At 42.6% G+C, this 18250-nt stretch overlaps 2 protein-coding genes across 7 annotated transcripts in view; one reads left to right on the top strand and one right to left on the bottom strand.

Moving 5' to 3' along the window:
- ANTXR1 (ANTXR cell adhesion molecule 1) overlaps positions 1-2312 on the bottom strand; it is a 217341-nt gene extending 215029 nt beyond the window's left edge. For 2 of the 6 annotated variants that reach the window (XM_042932533.1, XM_042932534.1), the window contains exon 1: positions 1782-2310. In XM_042932533.1, coding sequence (XP_042788467.1) covers positions 1782-1933 — 152 coding nt within the window. In that variant the 5' untranslated portion in view covers positions 1934-2310. Of the gene's footprint in view, positions 1-1781 lie in introns of all 6 variants that reach the window. The other 4 variants (XM_042932536.1, XM_042932537.1, XM_042932538.1 and 1 more) reach the window with 3 other exon arrangements.
- A 12005-nt stretch (positions 2313-14317) lies between these two features.
- GKN2 (gastrokine 2) overlaps positions 14318-18250 on the top strand; it is a 47172-nt gene continuing 43239 nt past the window's right edge. Inside the window, exon 1 of the mRNA XM_042932539.1 lies at positions 14318-14417. Coding sequence (XP_042788473.1) covers positions 14412-14417 — 6 coding nt within the window. The 5' untranslated portion in view covers positions 14318-14411. The remainder of the gene's footprint in view (positions 14418-18250) is intronic.

The raw sequence follows: 18250 nt of genomic DNA, 5'->3' as shown, positions 1-18250 counted from the left end.
TCCACTAAATGCTCACATGTTCTTGGATTTCCTTCTAGATTTTCTATTCTGTCTACCTATTCTTTGGCCTTTACCGTCCTGTTTGTAATCATTTGCCTTGTAATACATTTTAATATTTGGAGGTATAAGTACTTCTTCATTATCTTTCTCTAAAAATGTTTTACTCTTTTTCACCAGTTTTTTTGTTCTCTAAGATAAACTCGGAGTCATTTTATTAAATTCCTCTCACCACCAAAATAAATTCCTACAGAACTTTGATTTAAATGTTTAATTCACTTCAAATTAATTTGGGGGAGAACTGATTATCTCTCCCGTGTGGAGTCAATCCATTCAGGGGCATGGTGGTTCTGTCCATTTTTTCAAGTCTTCCTGTTTGTCCTTCTGAACTGCCTTTTTGGGGTGGGGGGAAGCACCATGATGGGCACCTCTGACTGCTTTCAGACAGTCTCTGAATTTGTGAGCTTCTGCCCCCAGCCACTAGAAGTAACAAAAGAAATTCCATTTCTTAGTATTAGAGTATATTCTCAGTATCCACCTTCTCATAAATCTCTAAGAAAGAGATTTCATTTTTCATCCAAAGAATCTGGAGTTCAAAACAGCCCTTACGGAAAAATCAAACTCCAGGGGCAACTGCAAAGCACATTTGGTGTCTAGCTGGCCAGCTTATTTTGCGGGACTCTTTTTCCAACTCCCAAATACTTTCCAGTCTGTGAAATTCATCTCCCCACCACTGTTAACAGCAAGCGCCTCTCCTGGCACCGGAGAGCTCACATAGTTTTAATGAGCATGGATCTTCTCTGAGGGGCTTTTTATTGTTGAAGCTGGATTTTAGTAGATAGCATAAAGCTTCCTGGAGTGACTGTGGGCTTGGCAAATCTAAGGGGATTTGGGAAATGTTTAATTGGTGAGAGTTCAGCTCTCCCTTGAGCAGACCTGAAGTCTAACTCTCATCCTTTTTGTTAAGGAAACCAGGGCTCCTGCACCTCCCAGGTAGCCCACCAGTGGAATTACCAAGAACTTGACTCAGTCTGTATCCGAGGTCCCAAGCCAAGGCAGGGCAGGTGGGAATTTACCCACAGGGGACTTTTGGCAATGTTTGGCAACAATTTTGGTTGTTACCAATGCGGGACAGGGGGAAAGGGGGCAGAAGAGAGGGAGCATGGAGCGGGGAAGTACTGGGTTACTGGGAGAGGCCAAGGGTGCCCAACAAAGAATTCCCCAGCCTAAAACCCAATAGTGTCTAAGTTGAGAAATCTGCCTTATATTTTCACTAATTGCCCAGTCAGCGTGCACTGTATTATTAGGAACAAAGGCAATGCATTATGCAGGACAGAATGTGGGGGTTTTTTTGTTGTCGTTTGTTTGTTTTCAAAGACAGGACTGACTTTCAAAAGCCCACTCCAGCCTTGCCTGGAAGTTCTGCCTCTCCAAAGCACGCCCTTCTCACCAGGTTTCTAAAGCAAAGGGAAAGGATTCACAGAAACGTATTAGGTCAACACATCCTCACACTCCTTTGCAGGCTCCTCATTCACAGAAAGCTAGGCGGAAAGTAGGTTTTCCCCTCGAACCAGCAGCGACGCCCCTGCGGGCTCCCGCTGCAGCGAAGAAGGATGGGGAGGCGCGCTCCCCGACAGAGGCGCAGCGCGGGGCCTCGGCCACCCCCGCGGTCCCTCTGGGTCCCTGGAGACGCGTGCCTGTCTCAAAGCCTCGCTGCCAACAAGCCCAGCCCGGCAGCGAGCATCATCAGCCGAGCCCAGGGTGCAACAACTCATGGCACTTACTTGTCCAAAATGAAGTACAGGTCAAATCCCCCGTAGCAGGCTGGACCCCCTTCCTCCCTGCGTCCCCCTTGCCCGGCGCAGATGAGCACAAAAGTGGCCAAGGAGAGACACTTGAAGCCAATGCCGAGGGCTTTCTGCTCCACGGTGGCCATGACCTGCAGCCCAGGGAGAGGGTAGGGACCTCTGCTTCCCACGCGCCTCGAATTCGTCTGGACCCTCAGGGACGCGCCATCCGAGGGGCCCTGCTCGCGGGCCCTTTATTCCCCCTCGCGCTCCTGGAACTCCCCGGAAGCAATTGTCTGGAGGAGTTCAAGGCTTTCCTTCTGGTTTCCGCTTCGATTCTGTTTCTAGGTTTCAGTTTTCAAAAATCCCAATACTGTACTCCGCTTTTTTAAAGGGGCTGCTCCAGACTCTGGCGGCGGACCGCTCGGGAGGCTGCGCTGACGTTTTGCAATGGAAGCAGCTTCGTCCTGACGCTTCTTTGTCCCAGCTTTTAAATATTATGGGGTGGGTTTTCAGATTGTTCTTGGTTGGGAGACTGCCTTGCCTTTTCTCCCTCCTCTTGCCCCCCTCTCTCCTCCCTTTCTCCTTTTTTGGGGGGCGGAAAGAAAGTTCAAAGGGTGCCACCTTGTGGCCGAAGATGGCGAAAGCGCCCTTTGGCATTCGCGTGAGTGTGGTTGTGCGTGTTTTCTCATTCTTTCCTTCTTCTCATGCACCTTCCCTTTCATTCTCCGTTATTTCTTCCCCACTCCTACTTCTTGCTCACTCTCTAGCCTTTTTATCCCTGTCCTCTGCTTTCCTATGCTGCGTCTGTTGATAAGGTCACTGTAAACATTTGATGAGAAATTACTTCCTCCAAGCACCTTGGCTCCGACCCTGGGGCTGGGACCTTTGCAAAGGAGCCATTGTGCAAATGAAGTAGAGATGAACGGTGCCTTTGTGATCTGATTCATTCCAGTGACCTTACTGCACTATTAGTGCAGATCATAAAAGAGACTGTTGGGGTCCAGTGACGTGGCTGGGAATAGCATAAACAGTCCCAAAGAAAAGGCTGCTCCCGGCGTGGAACAGCCGGGCATTCTAGATTGTCTCCCATCTCCAGATTTTAGAGAGTCTGTGAGAAGTTCTTCTTTTCAGCCTGTGAACTTTGACTTTTTCACCCTATTAGGGCAGAGAGAGTAAACAGTTCACAAGAGTATAGACCTTCCGAATAGTTTGGGACTGGCAGGGAAGAGCCGATCAAGGCAGGAACTCAGTTTTAGCTTCATAGATGCCCCCTGGAGAGTCCTCAGTGCACACTTACACTCCATTTTCCAGCATGATTTCTCCCCTCCATTTGTAATCCTCTAAGACACTTACCATCCATGGTGGTTTCCCCCCACCAGTGTACCATGGAATCCTAGTGTCTCGGAATGCTTCATTAAACAATAATTTTGTTGTCAGATAAGTTTCGGGGATTCATAAAGCATTGCACTACCCTGCCTCCGAAATGATCCTCAATGTCCTTCCTTCCCTGGTATTCAAACACACCCTCCCCTCCTCGCACTGAATAAGACTGACTTGTGTGTAGTTGATAAGGTATTGCAGAAATGACGTGTGACTTCTGAGGCTACGTCATAGAAGATATTGTGGTTTCCTTCTAGCTCTCTTGGATAACTTGCTCTGAGGAGCCCGTGGCCATGTCAGAAGGTCACTCAAGCAGCTGTATGGAGGCATCCATGTGGCAAGAAGCTAGATGCCCTGCTGATAGCCAGCAACAATTTGCCAACCATGTGAGTGACTCATCTTGAAAGTGGACCCTCCGGCCCTAGTCAGGCTGAGAGATGACCGCAGCCCTGGCCAGCATCTTGACTGCAGTCTTATGACAGACCCCAAGTCACAACCACCCAACTAAGCCAATCTCAGAGCCCTGACCCACAGAAATTTTGAGATAATTATGGTTTATTGGTGTTTTAAGCCTCTAATTTGGGGGTTAATTTGTTATGCAATAATAGATAGCTAGTAAATACCTATACATTAAAGCTTTGATAGTTTTTTTTTTTTAACTTTAACTGTATTTCCTAGACTTGCTCAATCCTGAAACTGTTCTTTTCAAATAACACCTATTGACACCTACACTTTGGGAATCACTGCTCTCAGGAAAAAATAATTGGCAGAAGATTAAAATACTCTAAACTGCACAACTCTTGCTCCTCCATATCTTTAAAGTAGAATAAAGATATCCAGAGTCAATAACAGGGGTGAATGAAGCTCCTGGTATACTAGCAATATGATGGCTCAACAAGTCTGCAGGGGGAGACATCAGCTTCTTTGAACTGGCAACATTTTCCTTTGGTTGTTGGGGTATAGCAGCCTTATAATTAAAGCATGTCGGGAAATGGGGTGGAAGAGGACCTAGGAAGGAGAATCTTCTTTGGCTTCCTGCTAGCATTTCCCAGATTAGTGTCACAGCTAAGAGACATCCAAGTATCAAATGCCCTAATGCAAATGTTATCATTTGCTTGAGGGGACTCTCAATGCTATGATTGGACTGAGGGGGTCTGAGTTCCTAATCTCTTGCAAAGATCCCAGTGTTCTGGGAGGAGTGTTCTGAGGAGATTGACTGACTTTCCCAAGGTCCACAGAGATAGATAGATAAGGTTTAAATTTTTTTTAACGTTTATTTATTATTGAGAGACAGACACAGAGAATGAGCAGGGGAGGGGCAGAGAGAGGGAGAGACACAGAATCTGAAGTAGGCTCCAGGCTCTGAGCTGTCAGCACAGACCCCGACGTGGGGCTCGAACTCACAAACTGTGAGATCGTGACCTGAGCTGAAGTTGGTTGCTCAACCAACTGAGCCACCTAGGTGCCCCCCCACTTTTTAAATTTTCTTTTAACGTTTATTTATTATTGAGAGACAGAGAGACACAGAGCGTGAGCAGGGGAGGGGTAGAGAGAGGGGGAGACATGGAATCTGAAGTAGTAAATAAGGTTTAGAAGTAACTCCTCTGCCCCTCAAAGTCATGTCAGTGGAAGAATGATATAGACTGTGATGTTGAGGCTATGGAGAAAAGTTTCTGGAGTTGGAGAAGTGCAAGGGCAAACTAATCATATACATGGAAACATTTGAATGGTAACCTGGAAACTAAGGCAAGGGAAAGTTTCCTGGAGGAAGAAGCAGTCAAGAGTGTCTCATGTTGTGTAAGTCAAGGGCATAAGCCCCAAGAAAAACCCAATGATGTGAAACGTGTCATTGTGTCACCAAGGAGATTCCAATGATGTAGTGCTTTTGGATGTTGGACTGCACTGGGTTATTAGGAAGGGGAACTTCTCTTTCAAGTATAGAGTGGGATAAGGTGGTAACTTGTGAATGTTTGAATGTTTAAATGCTATAAGGAAGGATCCCAGGATACTTAGGGATACCAGGAATTTCAAGTTCCCTGCCTTCCAAAAGATTGGAGAGTTTTTGCCTTACAAGACTGATCATCTTAAGGGTTTGGTCGTGCACTACTGTTGTAATCGACTATTCCAGGTTCCCTTCTTTGAGGTAGAAATTAAGAATGACCTGCCTGTTTACAGGCCTCCAGCAACTTGCTGTCCCATACTTGCCCCCCACCTCCAATATGTGACTGAGCCCCTTTTGCCAAGCTGTCAAAAAGCAAATTTTGTTGTCTTGATAACATTGCCACTTAACCTTCAAGAGTCTCGGGGCGCCTGGGTGGCTCAGTCGGTTGGGTGTCTGACTTCGGCTCAGGTTATGATCTCATAGCTCGTGAGATCTCCGAGCTCTGTGTCTCCTCTCTCTCTGCTCCTCCCCTGCTCATGCTCTGTGTGTGTGTCTCTCTCTCTCTCTAAAAAATAAACAAACATTTAAAAAAGTTAAAAAAAACCTTCAAGAGTCTCAGGGACACTAAATCGTTTGTCTGTGTTCTTGACACAAGTTCTGGAAAATGCTCCAGATAACACACACTACCCAAGAAAACTTGGGAAATTTTTTCCTTAGAAATATTTGTCCACAATAAGAACAGAATATGTACATATCTGACACCCTGTACCATATTTTGGGTCAACCAAGTAGGTCCAATGTTTGCCAAGTTCTTGCAGGTCCCACTGGTCTTTGGGTTTTGGTGGCACCCCAAAACTTCCTAAGGCAAAACATCAGTTAGTAAAAATAGTCTTTCATTGTCATGATATTTCCTTCATGCTTGTCCTCCATAGGACTTCTGTTTGCAAAAAGCCAAGGCAGCCTTCCTAGAAGGAATTTATCATTCAGAACAACAAAGTTTCTAAAGAATCTAAATTAGCTAAATAATTCCTTTTGGTCAAAGGAAAAGCAAAGGTGCTAGTAATGACTCTAAGCCCAAGGGCAAAATCGTAACCTAGAGCAAATACCTTGATGGCATCGCATAGGCCAGGTTATTCACAACCTCAGCTCAGAAACAAAGCCTCATTGAATCCAGTATTCCATTAATAACCCTACCCAAAGCCCAGCCCAGTCTAACTTGAAAATCAATTTAATCCAGTACCTCCCATGATTCAATTTAGGGCAGTTCCATACACATCCTGAAATCCTGTTAACAGCCACCCAAATGCATAAGTAGAACTTATTAAACACAGCCTCAACCCAACTCTGATCAATTCAGAGTAAAAAAAAAAAAAATGAGCTAATTTCATATATTATTCAATGTCAGCCCAGAGACAGATCCTGTTTAATCTGGTTTACAACACAGCTCACTTAAACCTATAGACCATCACAATCCATCCTAAGTCACATCTAAGCCCAGCATGAAGTTTAATCACCAACTCACTCTTAGCCCAATCTAGCTAGAGTCTGGCCAAAGTTCAAAGCTTAACACAGCAAACACAGCTTGCTTGTAGGAAGGTACATTCCTACAAGGTCTCAACCAAGAGAATAATCCATAACTCATGCCAACATATCCTAAAAATCCATTGCAGATCCTCATAAGGACTCAAAACCTCGCTGAATAAAATGTTCATTTCATCTAGATCAGAGACAAGGCCAATCCAACCTAGAACCCAGAGGAGGGATAAAATGGACCAGTATAGTCTAGGGTCTTGACAAGCCCAGAGTTTATAAATGCCCAATGAAAGACTATATCAGACAACTCAAGGCTAGCAAAAAGCTAAACACAAGACCAATATAAGCCTTTTTTTTTTTTTTTTGGCCTAGTTCTGCTCAACCCTGGCATATTTAAGCATATTTAAGACCAAAGTCTTATTCAGAGACTTCAGACCACTTTACTGTGGAAGATATCAGAAGAAATCTACCTCAGCCTGTCAAGCCCATAACTCCTTTGACACTTTTGCTAATGTGTCCAAGGTCCAAGCCAGAGAATCCAGTGGTTCTCACCATGTGTGAATATGTGTATGGATAAGAATATTTGGAAGGGGTACGGGGAAGATGGAGACAAAGAAGTTTACTCACTCTGTAATAACCAATGGAAGCTTTTTCAAGATTCATGTATCTGTACAATATCAGAAATAGATATGGGGGTTTCAGGGACACACACAATCTTAAAGTGACCAATTTCTTTTCCCTCTTGCCTCACACACACAGCTCTGATTAGATTTATTGTAGAATTAATGGTAATTCCCATAAATTGTGTACTGGTCAGGAAAGCATACTAATTAACGTCGTAATTGCACACCAGCCTATTTGGGGCAAATTACTAACAGGGTGACATTACTAACAAGTTACATGACTTGTCCATAACATAGCTTCCCATCTGCAAAATGAGGTTAAAAATACTACCTACCTTATTGGGTTGTTACGTGGTTTCAGTGCGATCATGCATGTCATGTGTGGCCCTCAGGAAACACACAATAAATGTTGGCTTTTATTGTTATTGTGAGATTCTGGGAAATAGCATGTGAATTTCTTCTAGAGTTGGGAAGAATAATTTAGAAGAAACACTTTCAGGGTGTTTGAGTTTCCTACCACCCATGAAACAAAGCTGTTTCTGTACCATGGACATTCATATTATCAACTCTGAGAAATGCAAAGGTGAAGATTTGGGCTCATCTAGGAACTATTGGGAATTGAAGATTTCCTAGGATACATGCAGAAAACAAACAGAAAAAATACTTTGGAGCTATCAAAAATCTATTGGCAGCAATGCTGTTTCTGCTAGCCAAGAATGCTACATAGCTAAACTCTAAAGAAATGTCTGAGAAAATGGTTATAATCAGTGGTGCTTTTTTTTTGATGCTGGTTTTTGAGATCTAATGTTATAATAATTGACACTTTTTCTGATGCTGTTTTTTTTTTTTGAGATCTAACAATCCATAGAAAAGAATCTTTATTCCATCTCTTTATTAACTCATTCATTCATTAAAAAAATTGTTTTTGGATACCTATTCTAGGGCAGGCCCTATGCCTACATGAAGACACAACGATGAATAAAACTTGGACTTTGCATAATTTACTTGGGATATACAAATGCATAAGAAGGTATTGGTACAACAGTGTGTTTAATCTCTCTTCTAGAGGAAACTCAACATGTCCCTTCTGCCCTACCATGCCAATTCCAAGGATAACTAGGTCTGACATAATGGAATCTTCAGAGATGCACTGTTGAACCATAACTCTTTGGATTGTCTCAGGATGTGAATGAGTTAAGACATGACAAATGTTTTTTCCTACTGGTAATGAGATACTCCTTCCTTAAGTAGATCCAAAAGTGATCAGGAAGGAGCCCATGGCAAAGAGAGCAAGGCCTGGGCTACTTAAGGAATCCCCAGGATACTTGTCCCTATTCATAATCCATCACAGCTCACCAGGGTACAGAAGGGCTTGGGGGTACAGCTGTAACTAGTAACAAGGTATGCATTCACCTCATGAGTTTGCCTCTGAGCATTGACTCCTTAGGGAACTGCTTGGCAGGTAGTCAGACCTAGGTTAGTTTTCTGGCATAGGTTTTCAGGCTCGATTAAATGTGTGTCCAAGGTAGATGTCTAAGAAGCAGGCTCATCCTGGAACCTCAAATATGAAAGCATTTGCCCTTACTGTGGCCAAAGTAACAGTGGGGAAGTCCTATGTCGTTCATTGTGAGAGGGCCTCTACACCTGCTAGGATAGGACTGATCCCCGAAGCTAGAGACGTCTCCTTTCAAAATAGGTAGAGCTCAAGACATGGATGGTGCTACTACCCAGGTTTGTTTTCTTTTCAATCATATTTGTCATCAAGGTTTGAGGACTGATCTACTGTGAAGTCTTAATCATGGTCATAAATTTAGGCACTTAAAGTGTGAGTTTAAGCCAAAGAACATAGCAAAGTCAGTCAGTAAACACATAAAATGACTAAAAGCCCCTAAAGCACAGAAGAATTATCTTGAGTTGAAATGGAGGAAAAATCCAATGTCATTGTTACAAATCTAAGAGCTAACAAGGAAGAAATAAAACCCATTCCCAGAATACTGTCCTCTACAAATCAGATTTGCCCAGAGGCAGGCGGAAATCAAGTGGTAGAAAAGAAAAGTTTATGATTTGGTGTCTCAAAACAGAAACTATAAACTTGAAGTATGGAGGGAGTTCATCACAAATTTAGTAATAAGATCAGCTTAAAATGCTGTTCTTAATCACGTGGTCAATTCCAAGACTGTGGGAAAGAGGGGGAAAAAAAGAGGAAGAAAAACATCCAAATCTGGCAAACTCTATGCATATATAGTAGCGTTTTTGGAATACTTTTTCCACATTTTGATAGTTTCCCCTAAACCAGGTTCTCCTAACATAAAATGCAAGCAGCAATAGCTATATTTTTTAGTCTTCATCACTGCGATAGTTCAGTTATATACTGATGGTCCTACTATGTATCTTTAGTTGGGTTACTTCCTTCCTCTCTGAGAAAGTTTTCTCAAACTCTCAAAGTTTTCAATATTCCCTCCTTCACTCTTAATTGATAGTCATTCATATTTAATTGGAAAATTAGAATCCGAAAGACACTTATATATGTGATTCTTACACACAGGGACGATGCTTAGGCTGAAGCCATGAGTGTATAAGTGGAAGCTTGCATATTACCCTGGGCTAGTGAAGACAATGATAAGAAATGAGAGTCAAGGATAGAGCCCAGGGGAATATACTAGCAGTCTTACAGAGCTCCACAGAGAGGAAACAAGAAGGGAAATAAGACATTTCTAGAAGGGAATAGTCATGAGTCTCAGTTGGGGTAGAGAGTATGAGAATATAAAAACTGAAAACTATTCATTAGATTTAACAGCCAGGAGGGGCACCTGGTGGCTCAGTTGGTTAAGCATCCAACTTGGGATTTCAGGTCATGATCTCACAGTTCGTGGGATCGAGCCCCACATCAGGCTCTGCGTTGACAGCACAGAGCATGCTTGGGATTCTCTCTCTCCCTCTGTCTCTTCCTGTCCCCCACTTGTGCTTTCTCTTTCTCAAAAATAAATAAACTTTAAAAAAAATATTTAACAACGAGGAGTTCTTTGGTGACCTTCATGAAAAGAGCTAGGTAGAAATGATGCCAGGAAAAAAGAAGCATTCAGAGAGAGAGAGAGAGAGAGAGAGAGAACTCTTACTAATTAAAGCACAATTGTAAAATCGAAGAAAAAAATCAACAGAAAAAATGGAAAATAGTCTTGAAGACAGAGCAAAACAAACAAACAAATACAATAGAAAAATAAAAACAAATAAAACCCCCAAAACTGTAAACCAAAAAACAATGAACAAACAAACAAAAAGCAACGAGATGAAGATGACAAGAGAACATAAGCTAAGTAAGTAACAGACAAGGGCAGGAGTTCCAGCATCTGAATAACAGAATTATAAAATGCGAGAAAAGAAGAAATCATCACAAAGAAAATTTCTTGGATGAAGGACATGAGTTTGGAGTTTGGAAAGGACCCTCTGAGTCTCTGGAACGAGGGCTAAAAATAGATCTACTTCAAGCTCATTATTAAATTTAAGGAAATTTAGGACAGATACAAGGTTTCATAGGACTCCCAAGGGAAAAATGAGGTCACACACAGAGGAACAGGAATCAGAACAGCCTTGGACTCCTCAACAGTAACATCTGAATCCATTAGTTAATCGAGCCTTTGAACTTCTGAAGAAAATGATTTACAGCCCAGAATTCTACACGCAGCCAACTATCAATAAAATATCAGTATAGAATAAGACATGTTCAAACACAGAAGATATCAAGAAATTTTCCTGCCACATATTTATATACTTTCTCAAGATGGTACTGGAGGAGCTCCAACAACGTAAAGGAGTAAACCAAAGAGGGAAGATGTAATACCAAGGAAACACAGAGCCCAACTGTGACGGATAATTCTATCTGTCAACTTGGCCAAGCTATGGTGCCCAGTTGTTTGGTCAAACATCAATCTAGATGTTGCTGTGAAGGTATTTTTTAGTTGTAATTAACATTTAAACCAATAGACTTTGAATAAAGCAGATTACATTTCATATTGTGGATAGGTCTTATCCAATCATTTAAAGATCTTGAGAGACAAGATTGAAGTTCCCTGAAAAAGAAGAAATTCTGCCTCCACACTACCCTGGGGCTCCAGCCTGCTGGCCTACTCTGCGTATTTCAGATTTTCTAGCCCCCACAATTGCATGAGACAATTCCTTAAAAGAAATCTCACCAAAATAGATTCTCTCTCTATATATATTTTGTTGGTTTTATTTCTCTGGAGAACACTGACTAATGTACCAACTCAAGACAAAGGCAAAGATCGCTTCTCGGCCTTTTGGCTAAGATCAAGTGAAGACAAAGGCAAAGAATTCTTAGAATGACAGCAAAGGGACATCCCAGGATGCTGATGGTGCCAATCCATATAGGAGAACAAAGATCTAAAAGTATACTGCCACAGAGGAAAAAGAAACCCATAGTTACCTTGATGTGATTGACACAGGTGAGCTAAATCTTACCTCTAAAATAGAAAGTCAGTGGAGAATGTTTGAGATTTATGAATCAAAATAGGTCAGTGTGTACATATCATTTGGAAACATGGCAATGTGTAAATGCCAGAATTAGCTAAATTGTGGAAAGGGGATGGGGCCTGGGAGCCATGGAGTTCATGGGACAAAAAACAGCAACACTGTTATAGTACTTTTAGACAGTTTGGTTTTTAAACTATGTGCTTTTATTATTTTGAGTAAAAACTTAAAATATTTTTTAAAATGGGATATTTCAGATTTTGCTAAAGATTCTGCTAAGTTTGCTTCATTCTATATAGTTATTAGCACAATGGAATGCCATGTTGTCTTTAAAAGTAACAATCATATGGATCAGATATCAATACACAGAGATATTTATAAAATATGGCTTAAAAAATGGAAAAGTTGAAACATGGAGCACAGAGTAATTTATAAACATTAAAGCAATAAAAACCATATCTATACACATACACACATATATATCATATGTATATGTTAAAGGAAACATACAACCTTAAAAAGCAACATAAAAACAATCTATCTATATATATATCATAGGTATACATAGTATATATGACTCTATACATGATTTTTAGTGTTGCCTTTAATATTTATAAGTTACTGTTTTTATGTATGTAAATATATGTAAATAAATAAGTAAACACACACAAAACCACACCCAATTATAATTAAAATATAAAGTAATTCCTAACATTAGGAGAATGATTTCAAAAGTTAAAACGTTTTGGATCATGGGGCACCTGGGTGGCTCAGTTGGTTGAGCATCCAATTCTTGATTTTGGCTCAGGTCATGATCCCAGGGTAGTGGGATGGAACCCTATGTTTGGCTTCTCACTGATCGTGGAGACTGCTTGAGATTCTCTCTCCCTCTCTCAAATAAAAAAAAATAATATGATAAAAATAAATAAAAAGTTTTGGATCATTAACAAAATGGCATATTACTCAGCTATTAAAAATAAAACACATGAAGACTAAAACATGAGGAAGTGTTCATGGTGCATTATTACATGAAACATTTAGAATATATGTAGGTTATGATGGCAAGTAGGAAAAATATTCATGTAGATAAGAGCACAAAAGTAAGTTTTACAAATCAAATAGTTTGGGAAACAAAAAGAGTAAAGTGAAGGAGAGACCGTGGATGTAGTTAGTCACAGATTAACTGTGTAGCTGTAAAGGGGTAACGGCTGGGGTAACGGAGGTGGAGGGGGAAAGAAACACTCCTGCAAGGTTGAAGGAGATTTTGTGTTTGCTCATTTACGTGATTTTTTGTTAAGTTGGGAGATTGCTTTAGTTGCTATTCAGGACTGGAGAAGGAAGGAAGGGAATGTATAAGCTGAGGGTTAGAGGGAGAGAGAGAGGGAGAGGGAGGGAGAGAGAGGGAAGGGGAGGAAAGAAGGGAAAAAGAGGGAGGGAGAGGGTAGGAGGGAGAAAAATGAAGGGAAGGAGAGAGGGAGGCAGGAGAGTGAGGAAGAGAGGAAGAGAGGGAAGGAGGGAAAGGGAGGGTGGGGGAGAGAGGGAGAGGAAGAGAGAGGAAAAGAGGGAAGGGAGGAGAGAGAGGAAAAGAGGAAGAGAGGAAAGGAGAGAGAAAGAGGGAGAGAGAGGGAGGGGGAGGGAAAGAGGAAGGGAGAGGGAGAGAGGAAGGGAGAGAGGTAGAAGAAGGAGGAGAAAAAAGAGTACCAGGGAGAGAGATGGGGAGAGAGGCAGTGCTGGCATGAAGAGGAAGGTGACCTTCAGAGCACAGAAGGAGAGGTTAGCATGGGCCAAGGAAATGAACTGGTATATGTCAGGAATTCTACTAGGAGGTCACTGATGTTGTATTTCATGTCACACTCATAACAACTATGACTTCGACATTACGATCCTCATTTCATGAGTGAAAACCTGAGGCTCAGAGAGGTCAAATAACTTTCTCTAAACATCTATGCAGCCCATAGGCAATAGAGCTGGGATGCAGGCCTGTGCTTTTTCATCTATGCTCTTTCCACTGTGTGACCCTTTGAGACGGTGTGCAGGATGCAGACAAATCTGTAAGAGGGAAGATGAGGAACAGAAGACGTTTTGAAAGATTAAGTTTAAACCTGATAATCTTTTTTTGTGCAATTTTCATCCACTACTTGAGTTCCTGGGAACTTGCTTTCTGGATTCCATTTATAGCACAGTGCTTTGGCATAACAGAGTGTTTACTTTAACATTTCTTTATTCTACTGCCAGGACATTGGTTTTGTCTCGTCATTGTACAGTCTACCTAAATGTTTTCAATCATTTAAATGACTGTATTGCGTTTAGGTAAGTGGATGAAGAAGCTTCTTCTTTTGGCTTATCTCAGGGCCAAACATCCTTGAATTCAAACATGGGGTTGCTGCTTTCTTTACTGCAAAATCATCTCTGCAGAGCAGATCTACAGAGCAAGCAAACAGGGAAGAACCCCTTGAAGGTAAGTGTTCTAATTGCATCAGGTTCCAAGAATGTCAATGGGTTCCTGTGGACACCCCCGCCCCTGCCCCCAGTCTGACGGGTGAGGCCTCATGGAGTCTGAGAGGCAGCCAGATCCACCAGGGCCTTGTTGGTGCTGTCACACACTCCGTGGAGCCCAGTATGGCTGCGCATAAGTCAGCCTGTGTTTCTCAGAGCTCATATCAAACAGGAAAGGTCAATGTAGAATTCTGGAGAATCAGCTTCTCAGAGTGCCTCTTGAATATGGCAGTAAGTATGTTTGGGGTCAAAGGCAAAGACTGTCTATGAGTCAAAAGCCTTAAGGGTCAGTTCAGTCCATCTGAGGCTGAGTCTTCCTGTAGGAGGAGTGACGGGGAAATGTACATGCTTACAGAACTCTCAACAGCCGTCCCCTTTCAGCTCCTGGGAGGACTGAACCTGTGTGTGTCCACTTGTCCCTGAGTTCTGCCAAACAAATCGTGTTTACTTCGCACGTTGTGGACACTGTCGCTATCTTTGAAGTAAAATGGCTGGGGAAGGAGCTGAGCTAGTGCTAAAACGTTGGCAGTCCTGTAAAAAGGAGGCAGGACCAGAACGAGGAGTGAACTGTGGTGCGTCAGAGATGAAAGGGAAGATTATCAAGTGTCAGGTTCTCTGTCCACCATGGTCTTACCTGACTTCAGTGGCCAGTGGAGATATTAGCATTGGCCAGCATTCTGGTCACCTACTGCTACAAAATGTAATGACTTTAATGGAAATTGATTATCATTGCTCACAGCAATGTGGGTTGACTTGGGCTCAGCTGGGCACCTCTAATTTGGGGTCTCCTATGTGGTCACAGCAAGGTATCAGCTGGGCTGCAGCCATTGAAAGGATCAACTGGGCTGGATGTCCAAATGGCCCCTTCATAAGACTAGCAAATGATGACGGCTGCCAGCTGGGAGCTCAGGTATACATGTGTCCTCCACAGGTGGCATGGGCTTCTTGGTGACTGGGTTCTCTGAGAAAGTGGCTCAAGAGTGAGCATTCCAAGGGACTCAGGCAAAGGTGGGAAGTCTTCTTATATGTGACCTTCAGAATTCTCAGAGCATTACTTCTGATTCTCTCTGTTGGTTAAGGGAAGTCATTAAGGTCACCTTAGATCTGAAAAGTGAGAATTAAGCTCTACTTTTTGAGGCAAGGAAAAACATGCCCAAATAGTGACGTCAGGAACTGATGGAGGCCAGATTTCAGGCATCTACTGCAGCCTGAATAAACTTCAGTCAGAGAGTAACAGCGTATGTATGGAATGGAATGAAACAAATGGCCATTAAATGCTCAGGATGCGACAACATCTTTGCATACATTATTACATTTGACATTTTCAACAGCCCTAAAAAATAGTGTGGCAGATTGATTTTTTTCAGCTCCAATTCTTCACTGGGCCCTGGATCCAAGCTCTTTGCAATGTAACCTTTCAGTGCTTCTCACATGAGAAATGCACAAGGGGATTATCTCCCTGTACAAAAGCACAGGGCTTGTACGTCCCTGTACTTCCTTGACTTTTGGCTTGGGCATATGACTTACTTTGGCCCATGGAAAGATAGGAGATGTCATGCAAACAGGGGTTTGAAATATGCTTGCATTGTTTCTGAGAGTATGGTTGGCTATGCTCTCTGGTGCTTTTGTCCTTACCATGAGAATTCCTCCCAGGGAGGTGGTGCCTCTTCCAGCTGGAGCAGACAGGTGGAACAGACTGGAGAGCCAGCTGGACTCATAACTCGAAGCAGAGATGTTCAGCCCAGCCCAGCCCAGGTCAGCCAATTCCCAGCTAGCTGACCATAGATGGGTGAAAACAAATGCTTATTATTGAATGCTACTCAGATTCTGTGGTTGTTTGTCATTGTTGAGTAATAGAGTAGGCATTATTAGCTCCTTTTTTTCCCCCTGAGGCCCCGATCAGTTTTTAAATCCAGCTAGGCTTAATCTAGCAGCCCATACTGTCTGCTACACTGATACTCCGGGAAATGGGCTAAGGTAGTGTGACCAAGCTCCTACCCAGCCCTGGTGGGCATGTAGCAGGAAGCTGGAGGAGATCTGAGTGGGAAGGCTCCTCTCTGTATTGCTTCCCTAGGAAGTTCTTAAAGATTGCTGAGCACTTTTATCTTGGGGTGTGTGTGGTTTTGGGGGGATGCTGCACTGAGTTTTGTTGTTTCCTGAGGAATTTCCACTGAAGAGATGAACAGCTGAGGAGGGAGGGCCCGTCTACAGAGCTCAAGCATGAAAGACAGCATTGTTGATTTGACTGCCTTGTGTGGTTAACTAAAAGACTCAGAACGTCCTGGGAAGGCATTGGTCTCATAAAGAATAACTCTGTGTGTGTGTGATTGGGAATTTATAGCTCTAACATTGATACTGTACACAATGAGAATAAACAGAGGAGCTGGCTTTCATCTAAGACGTGGCTTTTAACATGTATGCAGATTAAAGTTCTCTTTTCCACATCTCATGCTCGCTCTCTCAGTGAATGATGTTATGTGATGAAGTGTGTGAGAGAAATCCCTTTACCTGGTTCTGAATGGATCCTTTAACCTCATGGGGGCTCAGTTTCCACTCAAGCATCATGATGCTTGCCTTAACTACCCAACACCATGAAGGGCAAACGACACCGTGGATGGAGAAATAAAACCTTCATCAAACTGCCAGTGGGTGAATGAATCTGTATATTTCTGGAAAAAACGTATTAATGGATATCAAGAACCCAGAAGGATGATTTTTAATTATCGTATTTTACATTAAAACATTTTTTAAAATGCATTTGGGGCTTACCTCTATTGTTATCTGGCCTCAGTCTGTTCAGGCCAATGCTAATATGGTCACTGTCCACTGAAGCCAGGTAAGACCTGTAGACAGAGACATCAGCAGCTCCAACAATTGTCCCTCCCATCTCTCAGCTCCAGAGTCACCACACGTTGTCCTAGGTTCTGGGCCCGTTGGCCATTTGCCATCCTCAAAGCCCCTTGGCAAGGCCTTGGTGGGATCTGACATTGGCTCAGGTTCCTCTTCAGCTCTTGGTCCAAGGTGGCATTTAAAGCCTATATATTGGCTCCTGTCTCTTCCAGATTCCCTTTGAACTGACCAAATAATCCAAAAAATTGAGTTTCAGAGACAGAGGAGTTACTTCTAAACCTTATCTATCTATCTCTATGGACATTGGGAAAGCCAATCAATCTCCTCCAGACCACTGGGGTCCTTGGAAGGGATTAGGAACCCAGACCCCCTCAGTCTAATCATAGCATTGAGAGTCCCCTCAAGAAAATGATAACATTTACATTAGAGGATTTGATACTTGAATGTCTCCTTAGCTGTGACATTAATCCGAGAAATGCTTGCAGGAACCCCATGAAGGCTCTCCTTCCCAAGTCCTCCTCCAAACTCTAGTGTTGGTTTTAGCAGTAGAAAAGACGGAAGGATGTTGTTACCTGTAGTATGATAAAGGATCAGACTGAGAGAAGTACCCACCAATTCATGATTCCAGCAAAGAAAAGAAAACATTGCCTAAACAGTGCACTTATGGGACATAAGGAAATATCCAAATCCAGGAGGCTGGAAGTGAAGGTGTAATGAGGAGCATATTTAGATGTAGTCAAATCTCTAATATAAAAATGATTCAGGAATGGGTCCATGCTGGCCCAAGAACATCTGACTACAGTAACAAACCTAGTTTCCATTTCACTCAGATGGCTTGCAAGACATTTCAACCACAGAGTTGTAATGAAAACTGCCATTCCAGGCAGGGAAGAGCCCAGTGCCCAAGCTAACTTCAGCACTACCACCAAAGCCTAGGAAAGAAAACATTTGGTGGAGTGTGGACATTTCTAGAACCAAGGCTGCCTCTGGCCAGATCTCTATCCCAATGCAAAAGCTGCCATTTTCAGAATGGTGGAGGATGGAGCTGAGAGCAGGTGCTTTGGGGCAAAGCATGGTTCTGCCAGCTATTTCAGAGTTCTCAAGAGTAAAAGACATACAGAGTGCGATGGAGTTTCACACTCAGGTCAACCAGGTAAAGTATGATAAGAAAACAAGTATGTCGATTGCTTCAATGATCCCCTAACTAGAGAATC

This window comes from Panthera leo, chromosome A3 (genome assembly GCF_018350215.1).
Source record: "Panthera leo isolate Ple1 chromosome A3, P.leo_Ple1_pat1.1, whole genome shotgun sequence".
In the NCBI taxonomy this organism is placed as follows: Eukaryota; Metazoa; Chordata; class Mammalia; order Carnivora; family Felidae; genus Panthera; species Panthera leo.
Note: the sequence above shows the minus strand (reverse complement) of the source record. Positions and strands in the feature narration are given on the sequence as shown.